The following is a 25,178-nucleotide window of genomic DNA, read 5'->3' as shown; positions in this document are numbered from 1 at the left end:
AGGGTGAATTTTCTTGCTTTCCCTTGGGTCTCTTTAATTCTAACTCAAATATTCAATCAACGATACAAGGAAGGAGCAGCTACTGGTTGTCAGTGTTAAACAAGCTTCAACTGCCTGTAAAAATTAAAATGTTTTCAATTATTGAAAACCTAATGGTGAAAAGGAAACTTGCTGGCCACAAACTACCAAAACTGTCTTTTTACGCCTTTTAATTTGCCCTTTATTAGAGTTTTCTCAAATATTTTTTAGCTGTCTCAGTTTTCTTGTTGTTCTTTAATTAATATTTTTCTATGTGTATTTATTGCTTTCTTCCATTTCCCTTCTATCAGGTTTTCTACATAAATGTAAATGGCTCTTTGAGTGTAGGATCTTGTAAATATTGTATAAACAAATAGTTAGTTAGCTGAAGTTGCCGGTGTAATGTATAAAAAGAGTAAATACTAGAGACGTATCTGATGTATGAAACACTAAATTATACTTAAAAATATAATTTTTGGAGATTATTTAGGGACATATTTGTCCAATTATTGGTTTTCGATGTTAAAAAGCCTTCAACTGCCTGTAACAATTAATTTTTTTTTAATTATTGGGAAATCTATGATGAAAAAGAAACTTGCTAAACCCAGTAAACACATCCTCACTAAAAGTGTCCCTTTACGCTCTTTAATTTCCCTTTTATTAGCATTTTCATAAATATTTTTTAGCCGTCTCGGTTTTCTTATGGTTCTTTAATTATTATTTTTCTCTGTCATAGTTTTTACTCCCACGTCTCTTTTATCAGGATTTCCACATAAAAAAAAACAACGACCATTATAAACTAATTCTTTATTTCCCCAAATAGAACCTCACATTTTCCCACATTAAACTTCGACAGGTTTATGGACATTCATAAAAGAGCCTTCCTTAGGCCCCACTTGGTGCTGCTGCAGTCTCTCGAAGGTCATTTTCGCCATCACTTCTTGTTGGCTCAGCAAAACCTTCTCGAAACTCCTCACGATCATTTGAAGGGACAATTTCTTTACTAACAAACGTTGTTGGTGCTCTTGGAGTTTCTTATGGACCATTTCGAAGAGCTGTTGGTTACCTTGGTGGTCTTCCGGGTGCTTCTTTTGCATCACTTCGTACATTTCCAACATGTGAACCTGCTGGTGCACGAGATGCAGAACTATGTCGACTTGCTGCAGTTCTATGTGTAATTTGTTGAGTAACCTGCGGACAAATTGACTATAAGTTAGGAACTTGTAAGTATTGGATAAACTATTGTTAGATAAAGTTACTGATACAAGCTTTTCAAATTTATTGACGATGTTTCACTTATTGCGTGCGATCATGAAAATTCCCGCACTGATTGCAGCATGCAACAACTTACATTTCGGTCCTCAAAATGTTCGTTTTCTCGACAACTTCCTCGATTTGATAATGGAACGCCTCGACGATGTACTTGTGGAATCCTTCGGGTTGTTCAGCCTCAGGGTCTTTCTTGTGAACGGTTTGTACGGCCACGTGAGCCATAACGGCGGCCTCCAGAGGGTATTCAATGTGAGCTGTAAAGTTCTGCCCTCCTTGCATAAAAATGTTCCTGAGTTGCTCAAGAACTTCTTGCTGAAAATTTCAAACAAACTTTATTAAACCATTTTTTCATAGGCAATAATCGAACTTACTCCTGCCATATGTTTCACATCCATCTGAGCTCCAAAAGCAAAATTCGAGGAATCAATCATGTTCTGGTACTCCTGGAACACGTGTTGAATATGTGCCGACTCGGTGTGCTCCATTTGGTATAAAATTTGGTGTGTCAGCTGATGAACATTGGAAGTGATTTCTTCCAAGGATACTTCTGGACCTAAACAGGGTCATTTAGAGCCAATTTGGTTGTAATTGATGCGTACAAGTGGTACTCACCAACTTTCTGCAAAGCGATTTCCAAATGGTCCAGGAGCTGTCGGATATTTGCGTGTTGTCTCTCTTCGGCAACCTCGTGGAGCGAGTTAGTGAAGTACTGGACCATTTGGTTTCGGCAGTACGTGTCACACATTCCCATCATGTTTGAAGAAGAAGTTTTTGGCAAAAACGGAACTGTAATAGGACCCTTTTGCTATCATCGTTCAATACTCATAAAAACACTTACCTTGGTAACTAGACATAAATGGATTCCCAGACATCTGATGAGGTCCCATATCTGCCCTGCCATACTCGTATCCAGATTGTTGAAATCCTGGATGGGTGGGCACCTGGGATGGATGATATTCGTGGGTCATCTGGTTCTTCCATAAAGGAACCACCTTTTCTGGAACTTGTCCATTAGCCAAGGCTAAGGCCGCAACCAAAACAATTAAGCGACTCATCGTGTGTTGAGTATTAACTGATGTCCAATGATTTGAGCAAAGGCATTTTATAGTCCAAGTATTATCACAAAAAGATTATTTTTAATTGTGTCTCAAACGTAACAAAAATATGGAATTTCTTGGTGTTTTTGTCGATATAAGAAAACATGTTTCTTAGGTAATCCAGCCTGCGACAACATCAGCTGTAACTAAGTGCGAATATAATCAGCAGGGGTTCAGTGATATTTCGCTGATAAATCTTTTTATTTGTTAAAACACTACCGTTGTTATTATTGTTGTTCCGTTGAGGTTAATTATAAGCGATTTATCTTTTTTTTTTAAATCATTTATTTTTAAACAAACAAGTTTTTTTCCAAAATTAAATTCACGATGATCGTCTCATGTCGCACCAGTCGTGGGGGCAGGGGGCGGCTTTTCCGGGGGCGCAGGGATCACAAGGGGGCGGCGGATCGTAAATCCCTACAGACTTTTCTCCTAGAAGGTAAAAAAAACATTATTTCTGTAAATTGTTAATCTAACTTAGCATAATTCCTTTTATTATCAATCAAGAAAAGAATCCCAAAAAGAAACGCAAGCTGTAATGTGTAAACTCTTGGACTATCCCCGGTAGTCATAGTGGGCGGCCCGCCACGTCAAAATGTGGGAGGAGCTTAACTTTGACAGAAGTGTCACGTGACCGTTCGTGCGTTAATACTTGACACGTCACGTGACCCTTGTCGGCTCGCCGAAAGGCGTGGCCTGCCTTTGTTGGTTACGAAGGTCGTTCAAAGAGTTTTTTTATTGAAAACTTTTATTGAAAAGGTTCAACTGCCTGGAAGAAAAAAATGACTTCTTTTAATTTGATACCTTTTTTTATATCATTGGCCAATGCTGGTACGCAATTATCAAACATGCACTGCTCAAAGTCGGTCATCTTCGGAATACCCAGGTTCCTGGTTATCCCGCTGGGACCCAGCAATAAGGGCGTGGACAAGTATTTCAAATAGGGATGAACCTTGGAGCTAACATACGCCGATTCAACCACATCAGGGTATCCTAAAATAATGATTAATAAATTCCCTTATAACATCAATCTAACTCATACCGTACCTTGCACAGCTTTAACCAAAGATATAACGAAACGTGCACAAGCAAAGGCATTAGCCAAACATTCACTTTCTCCAGACTTAAGACTGATTAAGTTGTCGTGCGCATTCCGAATACTAGCGGTAACATCTTCTATCTCAGACTAAAAAAAGTAAATTTAAAAAAAAAGCAATGAAAGTGGAACAATAGACAAACATTAGTAAATTCAGCACAAGGTTTTGCTTGGGATAATAGAGGGATAATGGTCTCAGCGGAATGCCCTCCTATGACCGGTACCATGACGCATTCCGGCTCCAAACCTTGAATATGGGCGGTAAAAGTGTTTGCCCTCACAGTATCCAGGGAGGTTATGCCGAACACCCCATTAGGGTTATAGGTGCCGCCCTTTTTTAAAATTTCACACGCCATAGGGATGATACTGTTGATGGGGTTTGTGCCAATGGCTACCAGAGCCTACAAAATAAATAAATAATGTTTAATTGCCGATGTACAAAACTATTTCTTAATGAAAGTATGAACTTTCTAATTAATTTCAAATAAACATACATATTAATCAATAGGAGACAAATTATTTTGTTTCTTACAGGCACTCCTGGAATAAGAATTTCAATATTTTGACTTTTGGTGCATGGATTTCTTTAAAAAAAGACCGAAAAAGTCTTCAGATTAGTTCATAAATCAACAATTTTTAAATTTTTACTACAAGAACCCAAGATATTCATTTGTCACTACTAGGCAAAGTTTTTTGTTACGTACAGGTACTTCTGGAATAAAAAAAATTATATTGGATTGCCTTTTGTTGCATGGATTTTGGTCATTTCCTTTAAAAGTCTTCGCAGTAATCCATATGTTAAAAATTCGTAAATTTTGACTATTACAACCCAAGGTATTTACTTGTCAATAAGAGACAAAGTCTTCTGTGTTTTACAGGCACTTCTGGAATGAAAAGTCCTATATCTTGAATTTTAATGAACTAATTTTAGTCATTTCTTTAAATAAGACTAAAATAGTCTTTAGAGTAAGCTATAAATCAATAACTTCTAAATTTTGACTACTTGAAGTGAAGATATTCATTTGTCAGTAATAGGCAAAGCCTTTTGTTATTTACAGGCACCGCTTGAATAAAAATTCCAATATCTTGATTTTTAAGTCTTCAAATTAGTTCATAAATCAACAATTTGTAAGCTTGGATTACTAGAACCAAAGATCCAAGTCTTTTCTTAATCATAGGTACTTCTGGAATAAGAATTTCATTGTCTTGACTTTTGATACATGGATTTTAATAATTTTTTCAAAAAAAAAACTAAAGAAGTCTTCAGACTAGTCCATTAATTATCAATGTATAAATTTTGACCATTGGAACCCAAAATATTCATTTATCAATATAAGACAAGTGCAATAAAATATCATATTTCTTTTCCACGCAGTCATTAAAGCTCAGCATGAGATGCTGTTTTTAGATGTTTACTGTAAAGGCTTCTTCTAGGGTTCAATTGCTTGCAACAAATAATGTTATTCTTGAAAAAATTACTTTGCACTCGTTTTATTGTTTTGTGTCAAGCTTCATATTGGGGAGACCCTATTATAGCAGCACCAAGCTATCAAAGTTAGTTGAATTAATAGTGAAGCCCATTGTTTTATATGTGGCTCATGTTTGTAATATGCTCTGTAAATGCTTACTATTGGATTCTCGAAGCATTACACTATAATTATATTTAACAGCATTCTTATTAAGGGTTATAGACATAGCAGAATATTTTTGCATACCAATACTAAAATTTCTATTAAAACTGCAAAAAGTGAAGCTTTGGAGGTACTTCTAACCAGGCATAAATCATTGATAAGTATTAAAAATATAAGAGGTACCAAATTAGAGCTCCGAGACTCTCTTATATGCAAAATCCCTTTTTTTAATAAACTCAATAAGGTTTATGCTCCCCCAATTATCCTTTGCGTTGCATTTGATTTTATTTAATGATTAAATTTTGAAATATGTTTATGTTGCACTGCAACTTTTTTTATCTAAAATTTAGAGATAGTAAAGTTATTTTTGTATTAATGTATGTTTTTGGTTTTAATTTTGGAATTTTTTCCTTAATTTAATAGCTGTATCATATAACAAGTACCTTAGGAGAATTCCGAGCTACTTCAGACATAATCTCTTTAACCACTTGACAATTAGGCTCCCACATCTTATCAAAGGGCATACTGTCAGCCCCGGGTGCCGAAGCCACTATAACAACTATCTTGGCATTTTTTAAGGCGAGCTGCAAGTTATCTCTGCCAGTAAATGCAGCCACTTTGCATTTTGTGTCGATGTGGCTCAGCTCCAAGCCTAAACCAGCCGTAGATTTTAAGTCATGAATGTGAAGGTCGTCGATCAGTGGGGACTGTTTTAACATTAGGCACAGCGGTTGGCCAACTTTTCCTTCAAAAGATTTATTAGTGGAGAGTTTGGTTTTTTAAAAAGTAGGTTACCTCCAGCTCCGACCACTGTGACTTTCATGGAAGAGGAGTGATGGCAAGTTCCATACCCTTTTCCCTTTAAAAATCGGTGTCCCAGTGCCTTGAAATAAGGCCTAAGTATCTTGGAAATAGCGTTCATTTTATAGAGAGTTTACAGTAGATTTTGAAGTGAGTTAATGGTGAAGTTTTGAAAAATTGAACAAACATGACAGTTTCAAGATTAAAGAGTGTGATTAGAAATGTTATTGAGTCAAAATAAAACAAAAACTACTATATTTAACACTTAATTTATTAGGGACAATATATACACAATTAACTACTAAACAAATTTGAAATAATTACTGAGCTAAGTTGCTTCCCTACTGGAAGTATCTTCGGCTTTTCGAAGTTCCTTAGCTAAGTCACTCTGCTTTTGCAAGATATAAAGGTTCTCAGTTTTTCTCATTTGTCTTCGCTCGATGTCATTTAAGACACCTTGATGTAGTTCCTCCCTAAAACACAGGTAAATATTATTACACACTGTCCCTTATGCAACTACTAAAGAGTTGTCACAAACTTAGTATTTGAAAAGGAATTATATTAATTGTTATTGGATATTTAACTGGTGAGTTTAACTCATTACACTTTTACCTGTCTGAGTGCTGCTTATAATGGACATATCCTATAGTTCCTAAAGCAAAAACTGTTGCTGAAGCTAGTGTTACTTTTGAAGCCAATGACATGATTTCAAATTTTCATAGGGTAATAAATTAATGATTTGCAACTTAAAATGTCTTCTAAGGGTTATTTGTAAAGGAAATAAGTTAAATTAAACATACAGAACACTAAAATAAAGTCTATAAATAGACGAAAATTATAGATTTGTTTCGAGTTTGAGGTTATGTGGTAACTGCAGGTAAAGTTAGGTTAGGTTAGGCTTGTACGCAGCACATTGAATCGCAACGTTGTCGTTGCTGCCAAACGATACAAATACAGAACCAGCTTAAAAACAAAGTTTTGTAATTAGTGAAAATTTACTTAAACTGCTCTTATTAATGTGGAATTCAGGCAGCTAAATTATCTTACAATGCTGCGGTTCAGTGTGCTGCCTACAACCTTTCCTGAAGTTAGGGTGACGCATACATGACAGATCTATGATAACAGATATAATAAAAACTATACTTTTTTTCGCAGGATGAATTAAGTAATAAATTATTCACTATGATAAAATTAATAATAAAAAATCGGTCCTAAAATTTAGTCGCTAATTAATTTACATTATCGCAGTTCAGGATGCTGTCTGTAAACATTTCTGGTTGAGGTTGACAGATCCCTCAGGGTTGTTACCTACGTTGATATTGTACTAAAACTTCGACTATTAGTTTTTCTTTGAAAAATAAAAAACGGTTTACCATGAAAAATAAATAACAAAAAAATTGATTCCAAATCCTATTCGCTTATAATTTCACATTACTGCTATCCAATGTACTATATATAAGCTTTTCTAGTGAAGGTTATAACAGATTGCTCAGGCTTGTTACATACTCTGATAATGTAGTAAGTTATTAGTTTCTCAATGGAGAATAAATAAAATAACAAATTGTTCACTGTTGTGATAAAATTAGTATTCGATAAATATTTTACATTATTGTAATTGAGTGTGCTGCTTACAACCATTCCTGATTAGCCCCCTCAGGGTTGGTACATATTTTAATAAATCTACAGTGCCATGTTTAAACCGTAAATCTTTTAATTTCTGTTAAATAAAAATTAAATTCCGATTATTCTTTCGATACCGCAGTTTATTCCCTTATTGTTTCAGATTACCTCGGTTTAGTGTGCTGTCCAAAAGCTTGTCTCTGGGTCATGGGGAGCTCACTCAGAGCTATTACACATTTTGATAAATGTACAAAGCCATTAATAAACCGTCGATTTTTTTATTTGGATTTAATAAAAATTTAAATCCAATGATTCGGTCGAGATCGGAATCTATTTCCTAATTATCCCGCGGTTCAGTGTGCTTTGTATAAGTTTTTCTGTAGGTTATGAGAGCCAGCTTAGGGTTGTTGCACATTTATATAAATGTATACGGGTACAATGGCATGAATAAACACTCTCGGTTTGTATTACACATTCTGATAAATGTATAAATGATAAATGATAAATGCCGTGACTAAAACATCAGTTTCTTAATGTGTTCAATAAAAATTTAAAGCAAATTATTCTGCCTTAATAGTTTTACATTACCGCGGCTCAACATTTTGATAAATGTACAATATCCTGTACAAATAACTCGATTTAGTTTTTTGCAGGATAAATAATAAAACAAAACACATTTTTGGACGTAATATATTAAATATATTTCAAAACGGTTTTTACTAAGTTATGAAATAATCAGGTTCTAAAAATTGTATGCATGCATTGGAGTTTTCCTTACAGTTTTGTCAACTTTTAACGTTAAAATACATAAAAAATAAATAAATAAATTAACGACTAATACATATAGAACTAACGTGTTATTATTTATATTAAAGTATATAGCAACTAAGTATGGAAGACCCTGCTTAAGATTTTTTTTTATTTATTAATAAATTGTTGTATTATTTTAGAATAAGAATTAAATAAATAATATTACGGTCGTTGTCACAATTTTTGTCAAAAAAAAATTATCTCTATATACTTCTAAATAATTTACAGTATATAAGTGCAGTAACTACATAATATAAGGTGAATGATTGTCTTAAAAAGTCTATTAATATAACATGTAGATATATTATATATAATAATGATAAAAATCATTTAAAAAAAGTACAAATCTGAAATTTTAAAATGTGTTTTTTTTATATATTGCTTTCTTCCCTTAACTAATATTATTTAAAAAATATGCCTTTATTGTGCTTTCGAGATTGCTTCTTTAAAACATAAAAAAATTTAATAATTATTTATATATTATTGATTAAAGTTAGTATAATTTAAAGCTCAAGTTATTATATAATATGTATATGTACTAAAGTTTTAATAAATATAATAAGTCCTCGCCATATACATAATGTATCTGAGAGATCATCAAGTTGAAAAATTTAAATAAAGTGCCATAAGAATTTTAGTAAGTACTATACTTATAATGTGCGTTTGTATTTACCTAATTACACACTATGTTTATATACAGATTGGGAGGAGCGGCGTATTTTGACGTTTTCGGATACGTCAATAATAGTTACAGAAATAATGAATGAAATCATCTAATTCTAATATCTAGCTATATCTTAATTATTTTGAAAAAAAGTCTTTATCCGCTCAACAGATAACCTAAACAATAATTTTGTATAAATATTTCAAAGGTGCATATATAAATACGATAAAGGTATCACCCCCCTATTGGAATATTATTGGTGTTATTAAGATTTCCCTAAAGTCTAAAAATACTTCAAAGTTTACTTATGATTACTTACTAATCGGGAATCGTCTCTTAAAGTCTATAAACTACCGAATATATTATATGATTGGTCTATAAAATACCATAAGAATCAAAGGTGGGACTTAAGGTAAAAACGACCCGCGTCTTTACCTCATTAGCATATTGAAAGACTTTTAAAGAGATTGTACACAGGGCTCGAAAACTGCAACTTTCTCCTTAACCCCCGTATATAAAAATCGGCGGCTATCTTGGATCGCCACGTCACACTGTGGGTGGAGCTTTATACACCACGTGACCGCTTAGTTATTCATTACATAGTCGTCACGTGACATGCGTCCGTTGAATAAGGGGTGTGGCTTTAGTCGGTTTATTACCAGGGTTATGCCAAAAGAGAAAATTGAATTAGGTTGGGATAATATTAATTCTTTCAGACAATTGAAGGTAATTAACCGGGACGTACCGGGGAAAAGCGATAAGTTGTCATATAGGGAAAATTGCCGACCCTGTACATATAGGCACCGTACTAAATATAAGAAAAGTTATAGGAAAGTTTATGAGGTGTTTTAAGAAAAAAACATTTACGATCTCCTAGGCTCCAATTTCTGAGACATACTGGTAAGAATCCGTTGATTGTCGATGACCCTTAAGCAGGATATATAAGACTTCACCTCACCCTCGCTCTTCGGTGAGGGTGGTTCCAAAACTATTTTTGAAAAACCCGAATTAATTTCGGAGTGTTAATTTTAATAATGTGACTTACCTAAATGTCTGCTTCTACAAAATCGGATGGTCCTCATCGTTTGGGCAAGCATATGCATTTTTTCAAAGTTCACAAGTCCGTCCAGGGAGGTTTTGTTGCCCTCGTGGGTGAAGGTCATATCTTTGAGTAGTAAGGGCATGAACGGGACCACCGGGGGTTGCAGTTTGCCGACGCTTACGCGGTAAGCTCGATGGTTTCTACTTGGATCTAAAAATCGAGAATAATTGTCGGAAAGTGTGGAATTTGTTTTTGATGCAGTTGGAGTTTGTAGATGTGATATTTTGTTCAATATAAAGTAATTAAGGTCATATACTAAGAAAAAAAATTCCCTTATAAGTTTATTAAAATCGATTTTCGTACAAGCCATTTGAATGACTTAAGTGCCTGGAATATTCCTTTAAGTACTTCAAGAGATTTCCCAGGTATTTGGAGCTAATTTAAATAGGTTTAGAACTTCACACTTTATTTCAAATCAATCTAAAAAATGTTTTAGGATTTTGTTTCAGGCATTTGAGTTCGTTTAATGCCTTTTTTCAAAAGTATCTTCCAATCATTTAAAAGGAATCTGATTAAAATGAAGTAAAAAATAAACTGCCTGGAAGTAACCATTTGCACTTATTCCAGAGAGTTAATTAAAAAAAATAATAATAAAAAAAAAAAATAGTAATATAAATACATCATTTATTATCCTACAGGAGATGGAGATCCGAGTCTCTATTAACACTTTTAACATAGCTTAAGAGACTAGCGATTGAAATAAAAATGAAAAGTAATTTACTTTTTACTTCCAGGCTTCCTGTATTTGTCCACTAATGGACATTTATTAAAGGCTAAAAATTGTGGTACCTATACTTAGGTGCCTGATAAAAAATGTTTTCTTTTCACATTAATATATTTCATTTTATTTATATATTGTAAAATAAACTTAAAAAAAACTCCTTTTCTAACCCTAAAAAATACATTGCAATAACGATAGTCACTATAGTCAAAACGCAGCTATATTTTAAGATATATATTAAATTCCAGTAAACAAATATTTAACACTAAAACTTACCAATCATAGACTCAAACTCAGTATACAACTTCCTAAACTTCGACGGCAACTTGTCCCAAGTGTTCGAAAGCCTGGAGACCGCAACGTTACTCAGACCCATAACTATGGCACAAAACGCGTTCAAGTTTTGATATTCTCTGCAACTTTAAACTTCAATAAGTGACTGATTATTAAAATGAAACTTTTACTACTTACTACGCGGCCAGTTTAATAAATTTCCTTAATACCGCGACCCTTTTACTGAGACTGCTCATCATGCATATCTCCGTAACGACCCAGAATTGAATTTCATTGAAACGTCTCAGGAAAACGTCCAAGTTGGCGGTAATTTGACCGAAATGGTGACGGCCGAATGTGTGGTATAGCAATTCATACTCGTGTACGCACCTGGAATTATTATTTTTTAAAGTCTTATTGTAATAACATCATATATTATATATTTATTCAACGATTTTTTAGTAGATAAATTTTTGGTTTTTGGTTCACGAGATTTACATATCTAGTTTTTAAACTCGATTACTACAACTCAAATATTTGATGAGTCTTCTGAAAAATCAGTGTTTTTCGTCCATCTTATCCAATCCAATAACGCTGTTTTTATACTAAATATTATATATACAATTATATCAAATTTCAATAACCAGTGTTATTAAATAAAATATTGAATATATATTTTCTGCAAAAATTTGTTTTTCACCAACACAGCCCTTGCCCCCCCACCCACCCCAAACATTTGCCCAGTAAGAAATTCTTTTGAAAAATCTCTGTTTTCCGTCCATAATATCCAATCTAATATCACTGTTTTTGTATTAAATAGTTATTAATATACATATATATAATTATATCAAATTTAAATAAATAAAAGGTGTTATTAGATTAGATATTAACTAAGAAACCAGCTGTTATTCATGCGTATTATTTTGGAAAACAATGATTTTTGAAAACAATTTCTCACTGGTCAGATGTGTGGGGTGGGTGGGGGGGTAAGGGTAAGGTTAACTAAAAACGCTTTTTTTGCAGAAAATAATTGCCAGAGAAAAAAATGCTTTTTAAAAAAATTATAAGTGATGAAAAAATCTATGTTTTTGTCCTGTTTTTCGTTTATGTACAATCTATTAATGGTGTTTTTATACTAGATATTTTTACAGGGTTTTTGGCGGAGGGTTAGCCAAACTTGGTGGGCATATAGATAGGCTCAGATAGAAGATATTTTCTTAATAAACTTGTGTTCTAAAAGTCTCGGGTTTTTTTATATCATTGATTTTGTGTTATTTTCAGGATTTTCAAAAAATTATGCCTTTTGACATCTTTAAATTTTTTCAGCATATTTTTCACGTTTTTTTTACATTTGTATTTAGTCTGTAATATATCCTGAATCTAAAAAAATCAATATCAAGTACAAATAATACCGAAATAATTCGTCTTGAGATCAAAAAGTTAATACAAGTAGTAAAAAAAGTTATGAAAGGTAACTGTAACTTGACGCAAAAAAAAAACTAAAATCTATCAAGATGTTCAGGTAGTTTTAAAAACATCTCCAGTTAATACTCTTTTCAATGATATACGATGTGTAACACAAAGCCGACTAACTTGCCACATTCATGAATTTAAAGGACAATAAAGAAAAAAAAAATATTTTTTTAATTTTATGTATTTATTTCAAAATTACAAATTTTATTAAAACTGCGCTCCCCTGGCTCTGCTCCATCTGCATCTCTTTTCTGATAGTTTGAAAAGCGGCATCGATTCTTTGAATGGTGAAATGAGGAGATCGTGGAATATGCTATGGAATTGTTGTTGTGATAACAACAATATGTGCTACATATTGTTGTTGTCATTTGACATTTGTCATTTGTCTTGGTGTAACTTTTTAGCTTTCTTACGTACCCAAGTCGTTAATTTAGTATTGTATCGTTTCTGTAGTTGTTATTGTTATTGTTAAATGATTTTTTATATTGTTTTTGTGACTTTCCTTATTTTCGTATCATTATCGCCATAATGGCTGCATACACTACCGAAGAATACGCCGATATTGTCTTTGCTTATGGAAGAGCCAATGGTAATACGCGAGAAGCACAAAGAATTTATGAGGAGCAATGCCCCAATAGGCGTGTGCCCCACCACAACAGTACCCTGCTATGGTAAAAGGATGTACTCGCAAAAATATAGTTTTGAGAAAAACGCGTTTTAAGTTAAAAGTTGTGTATTTTTTTTCTTGTAATCCAAAACGCTTCAAATTTTTACGCTTCAAGATTTAATATTATATTACATTAAAGGTAAGTATCTAATTTTTATTAAATTGTTACTAGTTTTTGAAAAAAAGTCAATACATTGTTTTACCAAAGTATTTCTAAATTTTTATTAATCCTAAAACTTTGGCAAAATAATGTAATAACCAATACATCTTTTTGCCAAAGTAAAAGAGTTTGATTTCACTCATAAAAACTTACCTATTTGAGCTATTGTATAATACATTATTTGGCAAATCGCTAAAAATATATTAATGCTGATTTGGTATATGAAATATAAATATATTAAGAGAAAGAAATTAATTAAATCAATATAAGTATACGGTCGTGCGTACTACATTACATTATTATTTTTGTAAATACAAATTTTTTTTTCGAAAACATCCAGCTCTAAAACATCCCAGCTCAGTATAATACATAACCATAAAGTTTTTAACCATAATAAAACTTAAGTTAATTATTTCCCAATTTTCTGGAATTAAATAAATATTTCGCATTATTTATATTATGTAACTTACCCCTTAAATACTTCGCGCTATTTCAACCAGTCTTTTAGATCTGGATGCCATTATTTCTGCTTAAAAACCCACATTTATTATATTTTTCAGCACTTAACAACTTTTCGAGACTTAACTCACTACTAACTGCGGTGAAATAATGTATTAGTAAAATAGGCTTTGTAGCGTTCCCGCACAATAATGACATCTCCAATGGCAAAACAGGGTATTGTATAATACATTATTTTACCATAGTTTAAGACGTGCTTAAAAAATAAAAAAACAATGGTATTCGCCATTACACTATTTTACCAAAGTAAATTGGGCAAAATTTTGTCGATTACATTGTTTTGCCAAAGTTTAACTTAATAAATAGTGATAATAGACTGTTTGGCCACCGTGCTCGAGAATGAAAAATGATACAACAATGGGAGAAAGAGCTACTGATAGGTCTTTTAAAGTAGGATCGGGCTATGTAAATAACTCAAAATCGTAATTTTTGCGAATACATCCTTTTACCATTGCAGAGTACAACACTTTTGCTAACACTTTTGGTCGATTAAGGGAAACAGGCAATCTAGATTTTCAAGAACCGAGGATCAATCGGAGGCAGTATGATGTTGCTGTAGATGAAAACGTAATTCGCGTATTCGACGAGGATCCCACCACTACTACAAGGAAAGTAGCTACAGATCTGAACATTTCTACATGGAAAGCATGGTCAGTTGTCAAGGCAGAAGGAAGGCATCCTTTCCATTACACCCCAGTGCAAGGTAATGTCATACTACATCAACAACTTAATTCCGCAATTTTTACTGGCATCGTGATACTCTATTCTAGGTCTTCTACAAGCCGACTATGAGCGACGGGTACAATTTTGCCGCTTTTTGCTTCACGCAGACGTTGAAAATGGACACTTTTTAAAAAGCATCTTATCGACAGATGAATCAACATTTACACGTGCGGGGATATTTAACCAACATAATTTACAATATTGGGAAAACAAAAACGTAAATCCGCATTTGACCAGAGCCAAGTCTTTCCAAACAAGATTCAGTGTTAATGTTTGGGCAGGTGTGATTGGGAGACACCTCATCGGACCACACTACTTGCCGAGAAACCTAAACGGGGACAATTACTTACATTTTTTACAAAATGATCTCCCACAATTATTGGCTGATATACCCTGATATTGATGATAATATTTAATCGTCTTCCAGAATGACGGGTGTCCTGCACACTATCGGGTCGCCGTTAGAGAATTTCTGGACAATACTTTTCCCAATTCGTGGATCGGAAGAGCAGGTCCACGCATGACCTCCACGGTCCCCTAATTTAACCCCTCTCGATTTTTACGTATGTGGGGGGGGACGTGCGAAAGAACTCGTGTACGAGGTGGAAATTGACAATCTAGACCACTTAATTCAAAGAATCAATGCCGCTTTTCTAACCGTCAGAGAAGAGATGCGACTTCGCCTTACGACAGTAGAAATGCGACGGCGATGTAGGGCATGTATTAGAGCCAGGGGAGCGCAGTTTTAAAAAATTAGTAATTTTGAAATAAATACATAAAATTAAAAAAATATTTTTTTTTACTTTATTGTCCTTTAAAGTCATGAATTGTGGTAAGTTAGTCGGCTTTGTGTTACACATCGTATATCATTGAAAAGAGTATTAACTGGAGATGTTTTTAAAACTACCTGAACATCTTGATAGATTTTAGTTTTTTTTTGCGTCAAGTTAAAGTTACCTTTTATAACTTTTTTTAGTACTTTTAATAACTTTTTGAGCTCAAAACGAATTATTTCGGTGTTATTTGTACTTGATATTGATTTTTTTAGATTCAGGATACATTACAAACTAAATACAAATGTAAAAAAAACGTGAAAAATATGCTGAAAAAATTTAAAGATGTCAAAAGGCATAATTTTTTGAAAATCCTGAAAATAACACAAAATCAATGATATAAAAAAACCCGAGCCTTTTAGAACACAAGTTTATTAAGACATATATTCTATCTGAGCCTATCTATATACCCACCAAGTTTGGCTAACCCTCCGCCAAACACCCTGTATATTAAATTATATCAAATTTATAAAAACAGTGTTATTAAATTTGATATTGAATATATTTTTCTTGCAAAAACATTGTTTTTCATAAACACAACCCTTACCCCCCCCACCCACCCCAAACACTTACCCAGTAAGAAATTCTTATGAAAAATCACTGTTTTTCCTCCATAATATCCAATCTGATAGCACTGTTTTTATATTAAATATTTATATATAAAATTATATTAAATTTAAATAAACAGTGTTATTAAATTAAATATTGAATATATATTTTCTGCAAAAATATTGTTTTTATCAACAAAATCCTTACTTCCCCACCCACCCCAAACATTTGCCCAGTAAGAAATTCTTTTGAAAAATCACTGTTTTCGTCCATATTATCCAATCTAATAGCACTGTTTTTGTAGTAAATATATATTAATATACATATATATAATTATATCAAATTTAAATAAGCAAACTGTATTTATATTAGATATTAAATATTAAATATGTGTATTATATTAGATATTAACACCGAAACCAGCTGTCATTCATGCGTATTATTTTGGAAAACAATGATTTTTGAAAACAATTTCTCACTGGTAAGTTGTGTGGGGTGGGTGGGGTGCTAAGGGTAAAGTTAATAAAAAAACCTTTTTTTGCAGAAAATAATTGCCAGAGAAAAAATTTGCTTTTTAAAAAAAATTATACTTCTCTCACATAACCTGAAGGTTTTTAAATTCAATTTTAAGTCAATTTTAATTCTCGCTATGAAAATTGCAGTAGTTGTGCCATTTTTCTACAATCCATTTCACAGTTCTAGACAACTGTTCATTATGTGGGTTCAAAAATGTAGTTTTGCTTGAAATGTCTAAAATGACTTACCAAAATAAATCCCAATCAAATAAAGTCATGTAGTAAGCAAGCTCTTTGGTGCCGAACATCTCAATGTCCCCCTCGATGCCTTGAGTGGCTTCTTCTTGTTCCGATAGGCAGGTCTGGAATATAAGAGATTTTTTTTTATCAAAGTTAGGAAGACATTTTAAAAGTAAAAAGGTGCACCCCAAAAATTTTAACAATCCTTTTCCATATAACCGCGTGGGAACAAAGCACATCCCCCTCTGAGGCCGAAAGTCTGCCTCCCTTCAAAAGGGAGAAGAAAAGAAAAAGATAAATAAATCTAAGGACGTTTGAAAACACCTCCTTCACGATACGGTTTCGGAGTAGTTTTTCTCGGGTTAACGAGCCGAATAAATCGTGTAAAAACATAGGGAGAAGAACGGTTTTAAGAGTAAATGAATTGTGAGAGGGATAATAAATCGATTTTTTTGCCTCAAGACCATCCTCAGTTAGTCCTCTATAGTAATGTGAAAAAAATTCGAGTGGTTATGTCCACAAATGTTCCAAGAAAAAAATGGAAAGTTGCTAAAAAAATTGCTCCAATTAAGACTGCTTTAACTAGTCAAGTTCTTAACTTAGAAATACGTTTTTGCACTCGAATTCTTACTCAGGAATGCCCCTATATTATTGTAAAAGAATCATGAAAATATTTTGGATGGTTCCGGAGTTATGGCTCAAAATGTCCAAAAAAGAAGAAAAATACTAACGTTATTTTATGTCTCAAAACCTCAAATTCGGTGTGGACAAGATTGCCTCTAACTCAAAAAATTTTGAGGGTACGAGAAACGTTCGCATATCAAAATTTTCGTAAAAGATGCCCTTTTTTGGGCTAAAACTCTTTAAAGGATATTGTTATTATTTCATTAAAATATTCTCAGGACAAGAGGAAATTTAATTAAAAAAAATTGCAAAAAAATGTACCAACCAAAACTTCTCAATTTTTTTACTCAGAACCACGTTTGGATCTTTAAATTCGTCCTCAAGAACGTATCAACATTGGTGTAGAAAATCATAAAAATATTATGATTATATAGAAATATTATGCTGATCTCTCAATATTCCATTCTTTGAAGTACCAGAGAAGTTTGCACATCGAAATATTTGATAAAAAACGGGGTTGCCTAAGCCAAAAACCCTTTCAAAATATTCTTATTATCTCGTGAAAATATTTCCAGAAAAAGTGAAAAATTACAAAAAAAAATTAATAAAATTCCCCAACCAAAATTGCGCTGAGCCGAAGTTCTTAACTCAGAATTACGTTTTTACCCTTAAATTAATATTCAGAAATTTTTCCTGCATTAGTATAAAAAAACGTTCAAAAATGTAAAAAAAAAATTATTATGTCCCAGTTGTATGTATCCAAACCTGGACGTTGATTGACAAAATCAAACTCAAAAAGCTTTTGAGCTACACAAACCTCTCCATTAAAATCTTGGATTAAAACGCCGTTTATTGAATTAAATTATTAATAAGAAAATTCCTATTATCTCATAATATTCAGAGAAAGTGGACATTTAAAAAATGCCCCAACCAATCCTGCTCTAATTCCTCAAATTCTTAACCCAAAATAACGTTTTTACTCTCCAATTTAGCCTTAGGAACTTCCCTATATTATTGTAAAAAATCATGAAAATGTCTTGAATGGTTTTTGAGTTATGTACAAAAAAGAATAAAAATACTCACACACATCTCTTCTGTAGTTTTTATCGCTAGTAGTAAATTCTTTAGTCTACGAGTTTGTTTCACTTTACAAATCTTATTATATCTTATACCTCCTTTTTTAGTTGTGGTAACTACGTTTTTATTCCTGTGACTTCGAGCCCTGAAGATGAATTAAATATAATTCGAAACATTGGCAAGAAACAACTAGTTTTCTTTAGCAGTTGACCAATAAACCCACAAAATGCAACATCTAATACAGAATCTTTGGTAGAAAACTCACAAGAATAAAAATACTGATGTGTCAGTTTTATGACTCGAAACATGAAATCTGGACCTTGGGTGAAAAAAATGGCTTTAACTCAAAGAGTTTTGAGGTCCAAAAAACGTCCTAATATGAAAATCTTGGATAAAAAACGGCCTTTCTTGAAACAAAATTTTTTTAAGAAAATTCTTATTATTTCATGAAAATATTTCTAAAAAAAGTGAAAATTTACGAAAAAAAATGCCTTAATCAAAAATGCTCTAATTGCTCAAATTCTTAACTCAGAACCACGATTTTACCCTTAAATTGATGCTCAGGAACGCCCCTATACTAACGTGAAAAAATCATGAAAATATTTTAAGTAGTTCCCAAGTTATGTTCAAAAATGTCCACAAAAGAATAAAAATACTGATGTGTCAAAACCTCATATCTGGCAGCTCTTGGATCTTCGCTGACAAAAGTGAGGAGCTTTTGAGATACGAAAAACATTCGCATATCAAAATCTTATGCAAAAAATGCCCTTTCTTGAACTTAACCAACTTTAAGAAAATTTTTATTATTTCATGAACATATTAATAGACAAAGTAGAAATTTGCTAAAAAAAATTCCCAATCAAAGCTGCTTTAACTGCCTACATTCTTAACTTACGACCATGTTTTTAACTTGAAATTAATCCTCAGGAATTTTCTTATACTAGCGTAAAAAAATCATGAAAATATATTGAATGGTTCCTGAGTTGCGTCCTAAAATGTTCAAAAAAGAATAAAAACCTCAAATCTAATTGGACTTTGACTGACTAAATTGCCTGTAACTCAAACATTTTCTGAGGTACAAAAAATGTTCGCACATTAGAAACTTGGGAAAGGAACGCCCTTTCTTGAAATAAAACCCTTTGAAGGATATTCTTTATATTTTATGAAAATAATCCCTTGAAAAGTGGAAATTTGCTAAGAAAAACGTCTTTTCGAAAGCTGTTCTAACTGCTCAAAATCTTAACTCAGAATCAGGGTTTTACCTTTAAACCCATCTTTAGGACCCTTCCTATATTAGTGTAATAAAATCATGAAAATATTTTCGGTGGTTATTGAGTTACGCCTAAAAGTACATGACTTTTAATTCCAGAGTTTCACTTACCAAAGCGTCCAAATGTTCCTTGGGAGACACAAATATCCTCCCGTTAATGGACAAGGCGGTCGGGATGCTAATGTCGTTATCCCTAAAAACCGCCCTTTCTCCATTCGATTTAACCTCCACCAGAAGAAGTTCTTCCTCCCGTATTTGCAACTTATCCGCAGCAACTAATTTAATAGTTTCCGCAGTACTGTCCACCGGAAGTCTTAGGGTACAGTAGGTGTGATCTGCACAGTATACTCTGAAAATTACTTTTAGAGAAAAATTGAGGTTAAAATATGCCTCTAAGGAATGATTACCAGGGTTGCCAAGTGTTTATGAAAATTTGAAGCTTAAAAACAGGTGTTTTCTGTACAAATAAATCGATTTCCAAGATTTGCAGTATTTGAATTAATTGGACATTTTGTCTTTAGTCACTGACTGCCACGTTGCCAATTTTTATGTAAAATCCCTGGCATTTTTACAATCTGAAATATAAGCACCTAAAATATCTTATCGCGTTTTTGATGAAGCTGTTGCCAAACTGGACAAAAATATTAATATTCACCATTTTCCTTGTTGTAACATTTTTTTTATTCTTAGAATAACTAAGAGCGAAGTTGCCAAACCATTTAAAATTCACGTTATTTTTTTAACGAAAATTCTTCATCCTTAAAGGATGTTTTGTCAATTTTAGAATAAACAAAGCAAGGTTGTCAAACTAATTGGAATATCTTTAGATCTACGAATATTTTTGTAAGAATCTTTTTTTTTTCCTTAAAGGCTATTTTGTAGATATTAAAAGAACCAAGGCGAGATTGCCAGACCATGCAAAAATCTGCAAACCCACGTTTTTTTTTCCTCATCATAAAGCCTGTTTTTTACAACTTAGAATAATCAAGAGCGAAATTGCCAAAGTAATTAAATTTTTTTTTAAATGTTTAAAGAATAAAACCATTAATTAAATAAAGAAACTTTCCTTCTTCTTTAAATGGTCATTAATCCAATTTTTTTATTATTTAACAATACAAAACCCAAAGAATATTTTTATGGAGATACACGAGAGAAAGAGTGGGTTAAAAACTCAAGAGATAGCCATTATACTAAGTCTTATATAAAAAAAAATAAGAGCAGACATATTAGACTTAGGAACACAGTACCAAAGTAAAATGAGTCTTCAAGGATAAAATCTATGGATTTAACAACAGCAAACTGCCTGGAATAAATCAAAATACTGTTATTTTTCCAGGCAGTTGAACTATTACAGTCCTGAACTGCCTGGAATAAAAAAATTATTATTTTCTTCCAGGCAGTTGAGGCAATAAAAAATATATTTTTAAGGCATCTTTAAGGAATTTTATGAGTAACTATAATGGAAACATATAAAAGAAAGAGAATAAGAAGCCTTTTAACTTAAAATAACCAAAGAGAGGTTGCAGGCGAAAACTCGTACTCAAAAACAATTTTTTAAGATTTCTTTCTTTTAAAACCCGCTTCGGTTCATATCATGATGTCAATTCAATTCGAGAGCATTTTGACGTGATTTCACTTTTCGACAGACGTTTGATAACTGATGTTTCGTTTTTATATAAAGTAATGAATTGTCAGCTGTTACTTTTTATAGTTAACATTCCTCAAGTCAACATCATATCGAGCGAATTATTTTTTATTCCATTCAGGAAAACAAATTATGGTCCAAAGTCTCCATTATGTAGAATAACAAAGAGTTATAATTTGTAATGCCGTTCATTGGACGTTTTTAACATGTCACTTAGTACTGTCAAAAATCCTTTAAAACGAAATATTGTCTTTGGAGGTTTATGAGGCTAATGTAGAAATTTAGGATTAGAAAGTTGCCTTTTTTTTAAGTATATTCTTTTATATACAAATTATTTTGATTTATGTACTTAACCATTTAGTCTTTATATTATTCTTAATAAAAGAGTATATTTAAGATAAGTTTGTGGATACTTTTTTGGGCTTGTAGCCTGTAAATAAATCCACGGTTTTCTTTTGATCCCTTATAAAATACAGTCAATAACAAAACAAATCAACAAAACCTTTAACTTACTGTCATCTTGAGGCATAATGATCGTCCTGTTCGTGTCGTCGCCTGTACTAAAGAGACTTATAGGCTGCCCCAGGGGTGGTAACTTCCATTTTTGACCCTCGTGCGCTTTACGATCTTCTTGATACCTATAACACATAATCCGGATATTATGTAAGTAAGAAAGGAATTGCGAACGTGGTCTTTATAGTTTTGTTATGTACAGGCTGTCCGAAATTCGAGGGTGACCATTGGGATCTTGGAAACCGTAAGAGTTACAGGGTCGGTTAAATGAAGGCAAAGTTGCGCAATTTGGAGGTTAGTAAAATTACGTTTAAGAAATTTTAAAATTCCGGAGTTATCAAAAAAAGCCGAAACTTGCCAAAATCGTTTTTACCTTCTACCGACTTTATTTAAAGAGATATCGAAAAACTAAAAATAGTTTTTCGTTGCCACTTCTTATGTCCTACAACATGATTCAAAAAAAATTAATCCGACGTTTCTTTTTTTTTTCGATCATCATCAACTTTATTTTTTCTTATGGGCACCATATTGAAATTTCTCATCTTTAAAAAGTATTTTTAATTGCGTTTAAAATGAGGTATCGCACTTTACTCCTTCTCTCCATGTCTTCTCTCCATGTCCGATTACTCCTTCTAGTACTTTCCATAAGAAGTCTATGAGTGCAAGAGAGAAAGATATATCAATGGGATTTCCACATAAATTGATAGTTGAGAGTATTTTATAGCTTTAGTTTATATAAAATCAATTTATTTGGAAATTCCATTGTTATATCTTCTCTCTTGCACTCATGGTTCTTATGGGAAGTACTAGAAGGTACTGTATTAAAAATTATATAAAAATTGAATTAAGTTCAAATATACATTACGAAAACACCGGATTATAACGGAATTCGACCAGAGCAAGTGGAATTATAGCACTTTGAAAATTCGGAAAAAAGTCAATTTTCGACCCCGTTTTTGAGCCCAAAAATGGGCCACAAAAATGCGAGATCTCAGCTAATATGGGAGCTACGACCTTGCGGATGGTCTCATTGGATTCAGAAGGACGAAACTAAGTCAAAACCGTTGGAATTTTCCCAATAGGGCCCATAGAAGCCGAGATATAAACCTCCAAAGTTAAGGATTTTTCATTTTTAGGGTATACCCCCCGTATCGAATTTTTCTCCAAAAATTGATTTTTTTCGAATTTGAACTAACTATACCAGCGGCTTGTTCCCATCACCTACAACACGAAAACACCGGGTTATAATGAGTTTCGAGAAAAACTAAGGGAATTATAGCACTTTGAAAATGCGAAAAATCGATTTTCTTTAAACCCGAAAATAGCTATAGAAACCCCTATCAGCGGCTTATTCCCATCACCTACATTACGAAAACATCGGGTTATAACGGAATTCGACCAGAACAAGTGGAATTATAGCACTTTAAAAATTCGGAAAAAAGTGAATTTTCGACCCCGTTTTTGAGCCCAAAAATGGGCCACAAAAATGCAAGATCTCAGCTAATATGGGAGCTACGACCTTGCGGATGGTCTCGTTGGATTCAGAAAGACAAAACTAAGTCAAGACCGTTAGAATTTTCCGGATAGTGCCCATAGAAGCCGAGATATAAACCTACAAAGTTAAGGATTTTCCATTTTTAGGGTATACCCCCCCGTATCGAATTTTTCACCAAAAATTGATTTTTTTCGAATTTGAACTAACTATACCAGCGGCTTGTTCCCATCACCTACAATACGTAAACACCGGGTTATAATGAGTTTCGATAAAAACTAAGGGAATTATAGCACTTTGAAAATGCGAAAAATCGATTTTCTTTAAACCCGAAAATAGCTATAGAAACTCCTATCAGCGGCTTATTCCCATCACGTACATTACGAAAACATCGGGTTATAACGGAATTCGACCAGAACAAGTGGAATTATAGCACTTTGAAAATTCGGAAAAAAGTCAATTTTCGACCCCGTTTTTGAGCCCAAAAATGGGCCACATAAATGCGAGATCTCAGCTAATATGGGAGCTACGACCTTGCGGATGGTCTCATTGGATTCAGAAAGACAAAACTAAGTCAAGACCGTTAGAGTTTTTTGGATAGTGCCCATAGGAGCCGAGATATGGACCTTCAAAGTTTGGGATTTTTCATTTTTAGGGTATACCCCCCCGTATCGAATTTTTCACCAAAAATTGATTTTTTTCGAATTTGAACTAACTATACCAGCGGCTTGTTCCCATCACCTACAACACGAAAACACCGGGTTATAATGAGTTTCGAGAAAAACTAAGGGAATTATAGCACTTTGAAAATGCGAAAAATCGATTTTCTTTAAACCCGAAAATAGCAATAGAAACCCCTATCAGCGGCTTATTCCCATCACCTACACTACGAAAACACCGGGTTATAACGGAATTCGACCAGAACAAGTGGAATTATACCACTTTGAAAATTCGGAAAAAAGTCAATTTTCGACCCCGTTTTTGAGCCCAAAAATGGGCCACAAAAATGCAAGATCTCAGCTAATATGGGAGCTACGACCTTGCGGATGGTCTCGTTGGATTCAGAAAGACAAAACTAAGTCAAGACCGTTAGAATTTTCCGGATAGTGCCCATAGAAGCCGAGATATAAACCTACAAAGTTAAGGATTTTCCATTTTTAGGGTATACCCCCCCGTATCGAATTTTTCACCAAAAATTGATTTTTTTCGAATTTGAACTAACTATACCAGCGGCTTGTTCCCATCACCTACAATACGTAAACACCGGGTTATAATGAGTTTCGAGAAAAACTAAGGGAATTATAGCACTTTGAAAATGCGAAAAATCGATTCGACCCCTATCAGCGGCTTATTCCCATCACCTACATTACGAAAACATCGGGTTATAACGGAATTCGACCAGAACAAGTGGAATTATAGCACTTTAAAAATTCGGAAAAAAGTCAATTTTCGACCCCGTTTTTGAGCCCAAAAATGGGCCACATAAATGCGAGATCTCAGCTTATATGGGAGCTACGACCTTGCGGATGGTCTCGTTGGATTCAGAAAGACAAAACTAAGTCAAGACCGTTAGAATTTTCCGGACAGTGCCCATAGAAGCCGAGATATGGACCTCCAAAGTTTGGGATTTTTCATTTTTAGGGTATACCCCCCCGTATCGAATTTTTCACCAAAAATTGATTTTTTTCGAATTTGAACTAACTATACCAGCGGCTTGTTCCCATCACCTACAACACGAAAACACCGGGTTATAATGAGTTTCGAGAAAAACTA

At 33.2% G+C, this 25,178-nt stretch overlaps 4 protein-coding genes across 7 annotated transcripts in view; all 4 read right to left on the bottom strand.

Moving 5' to 3' along the window:
- Window positions 1-810: 810 nt before the first annotated feature.
- On the bottom strand, window positions 811-2,370 carry LOC126742508 (uncharacterized). Its single transcript, XM_050449160.1, has 5 exons — window positions 2,129-2,370; window positions 1,903-2,076; window positions 1,662-1,843; window positions 1,370-1,602; window positions 811-1,209 (listed from the first exon to the last, which is right to left on the bottom strand). The coding sequence occupies exons 1-5, from the start codon at window positions 2,343-2,345 to the stop codon at window positions 861-863; spliced, it is 1,155 nt and encodes a 384-aa protein (XP_050305117.1). The 5' UTR covers window positions 2,346-2,370; the 3' UTR covers window positions 811-860.
- Window positions 2,371-2,648: 278 nt separating this feature from the next.
- Window positions 2,649-6,106, bottom strand: LOC126742511 (malate dehydrogenase, mitochondrial-like). The gene is made up of 6 exons (XM_050449162.1): window positions 5,910-6,106; window positions 5,558-5,859; window positions 3,627-3,884; window positions 3,435-3,573; window positions 3,192-3,380; window positions 2,649-2,819 (listed from the first exon to the last, which is right to left on the bottom strand). The coding sequence occupies exons 1-6, from the start codon at window positions 6,034-6,036 to the stop codon at window positions 2,710-2,712; spliced, it is 1,125 nt and encodes a 374-aa protein (XP_050305119.1). The 5' UTR covers window positions 6,037-6,106; the 3' UTR covers window positions 2,649-2,709.
- A 62-nt stretch (window positions 6,107-6,168) lies between these two features.
- Window positions 6,169-7,000, bottom strand: LOC126742514 (uncharacterized). The gene is made up of 2 exons (XM_050449166.1): window positions 6,528-7,000; window positions 6,169-6,388 (listed from the first exon to the last, which is right to left on the bottom strand). The coding sequence occupies exons 1-2, from the start codon at window positions 6,617-6,619 to the stop codon at window positions 6,244-6,246; spliced, it is 237 nt and encodes a 78-aa protein (XP_050305123.1). The 5' UTR covers window positions 6,620-7,000; the 3' UTR covers window positions 6,169-6,243.
- Window positions 7,001-8,628: 1,628 nt separating this feature from the next.
- Window positions 8,629-25,178, bottom strand: part of LOC126742504 (rap guanine nucleotide exchange factor 4) — a 97,649-nt gene continuing 81,099 nt past the window's right edge. For all 4 annotated transcript variants that reach the window (XM_050449154.1, XM_050449152.1, XM_050449156.1 and 1 more), the window contains 7 exons: window positions 21,914-22,038; window positions 19,867-20,114; window positions 16,794-16,906; window positions 11,304-11,495; window positions 11,109-11,251; window positions 10,055-10,261; window positions 8,629-9,997 (listed from right to left, as the gene is read on the bottom strand). In XM_050449154.1, coding sequence (XP_050305111.1) covers window positions 9,873-9,997; window positions 10,055-10,261; window positions 11,109-11,251; window positions 11,304-11,495; window positions 16,794-16,906; window positions 19,867-20,114; window positions 21,914-22,038 — 1,153 coding nt within the window. In that variant the 3' untranslated portion in view covers window positions 8,629-9,872. The remainder of the gene's footprint in view (window positions 9,998-10,054; window positions 10,262-11,108; window positions 11,252-11,303; window positions 11,496-16,793; window positions 16,907-19,866; window positions 20,115-21,913; window positions 22,039-25,178) is intronic.

This window comes from Anthonomus grandis, chromosome 11, assembly GCF_022605725.1.
Source record: "Anthonomus grandis grandis chromosome 11, icAntGran1.3, whole genome shotgun sequence".
Taxonomy (NCBI): Eukaryota; Metazoa; Arthropoda; class Insecta; order Coleoptera; family Curculionidae; genus Anthonomus; species Anthonomus grandis.
Note: the sequence above shows the minus strand (reverse complement) of the source record. Positions and strands in the feature narration are given on the sequence as shown.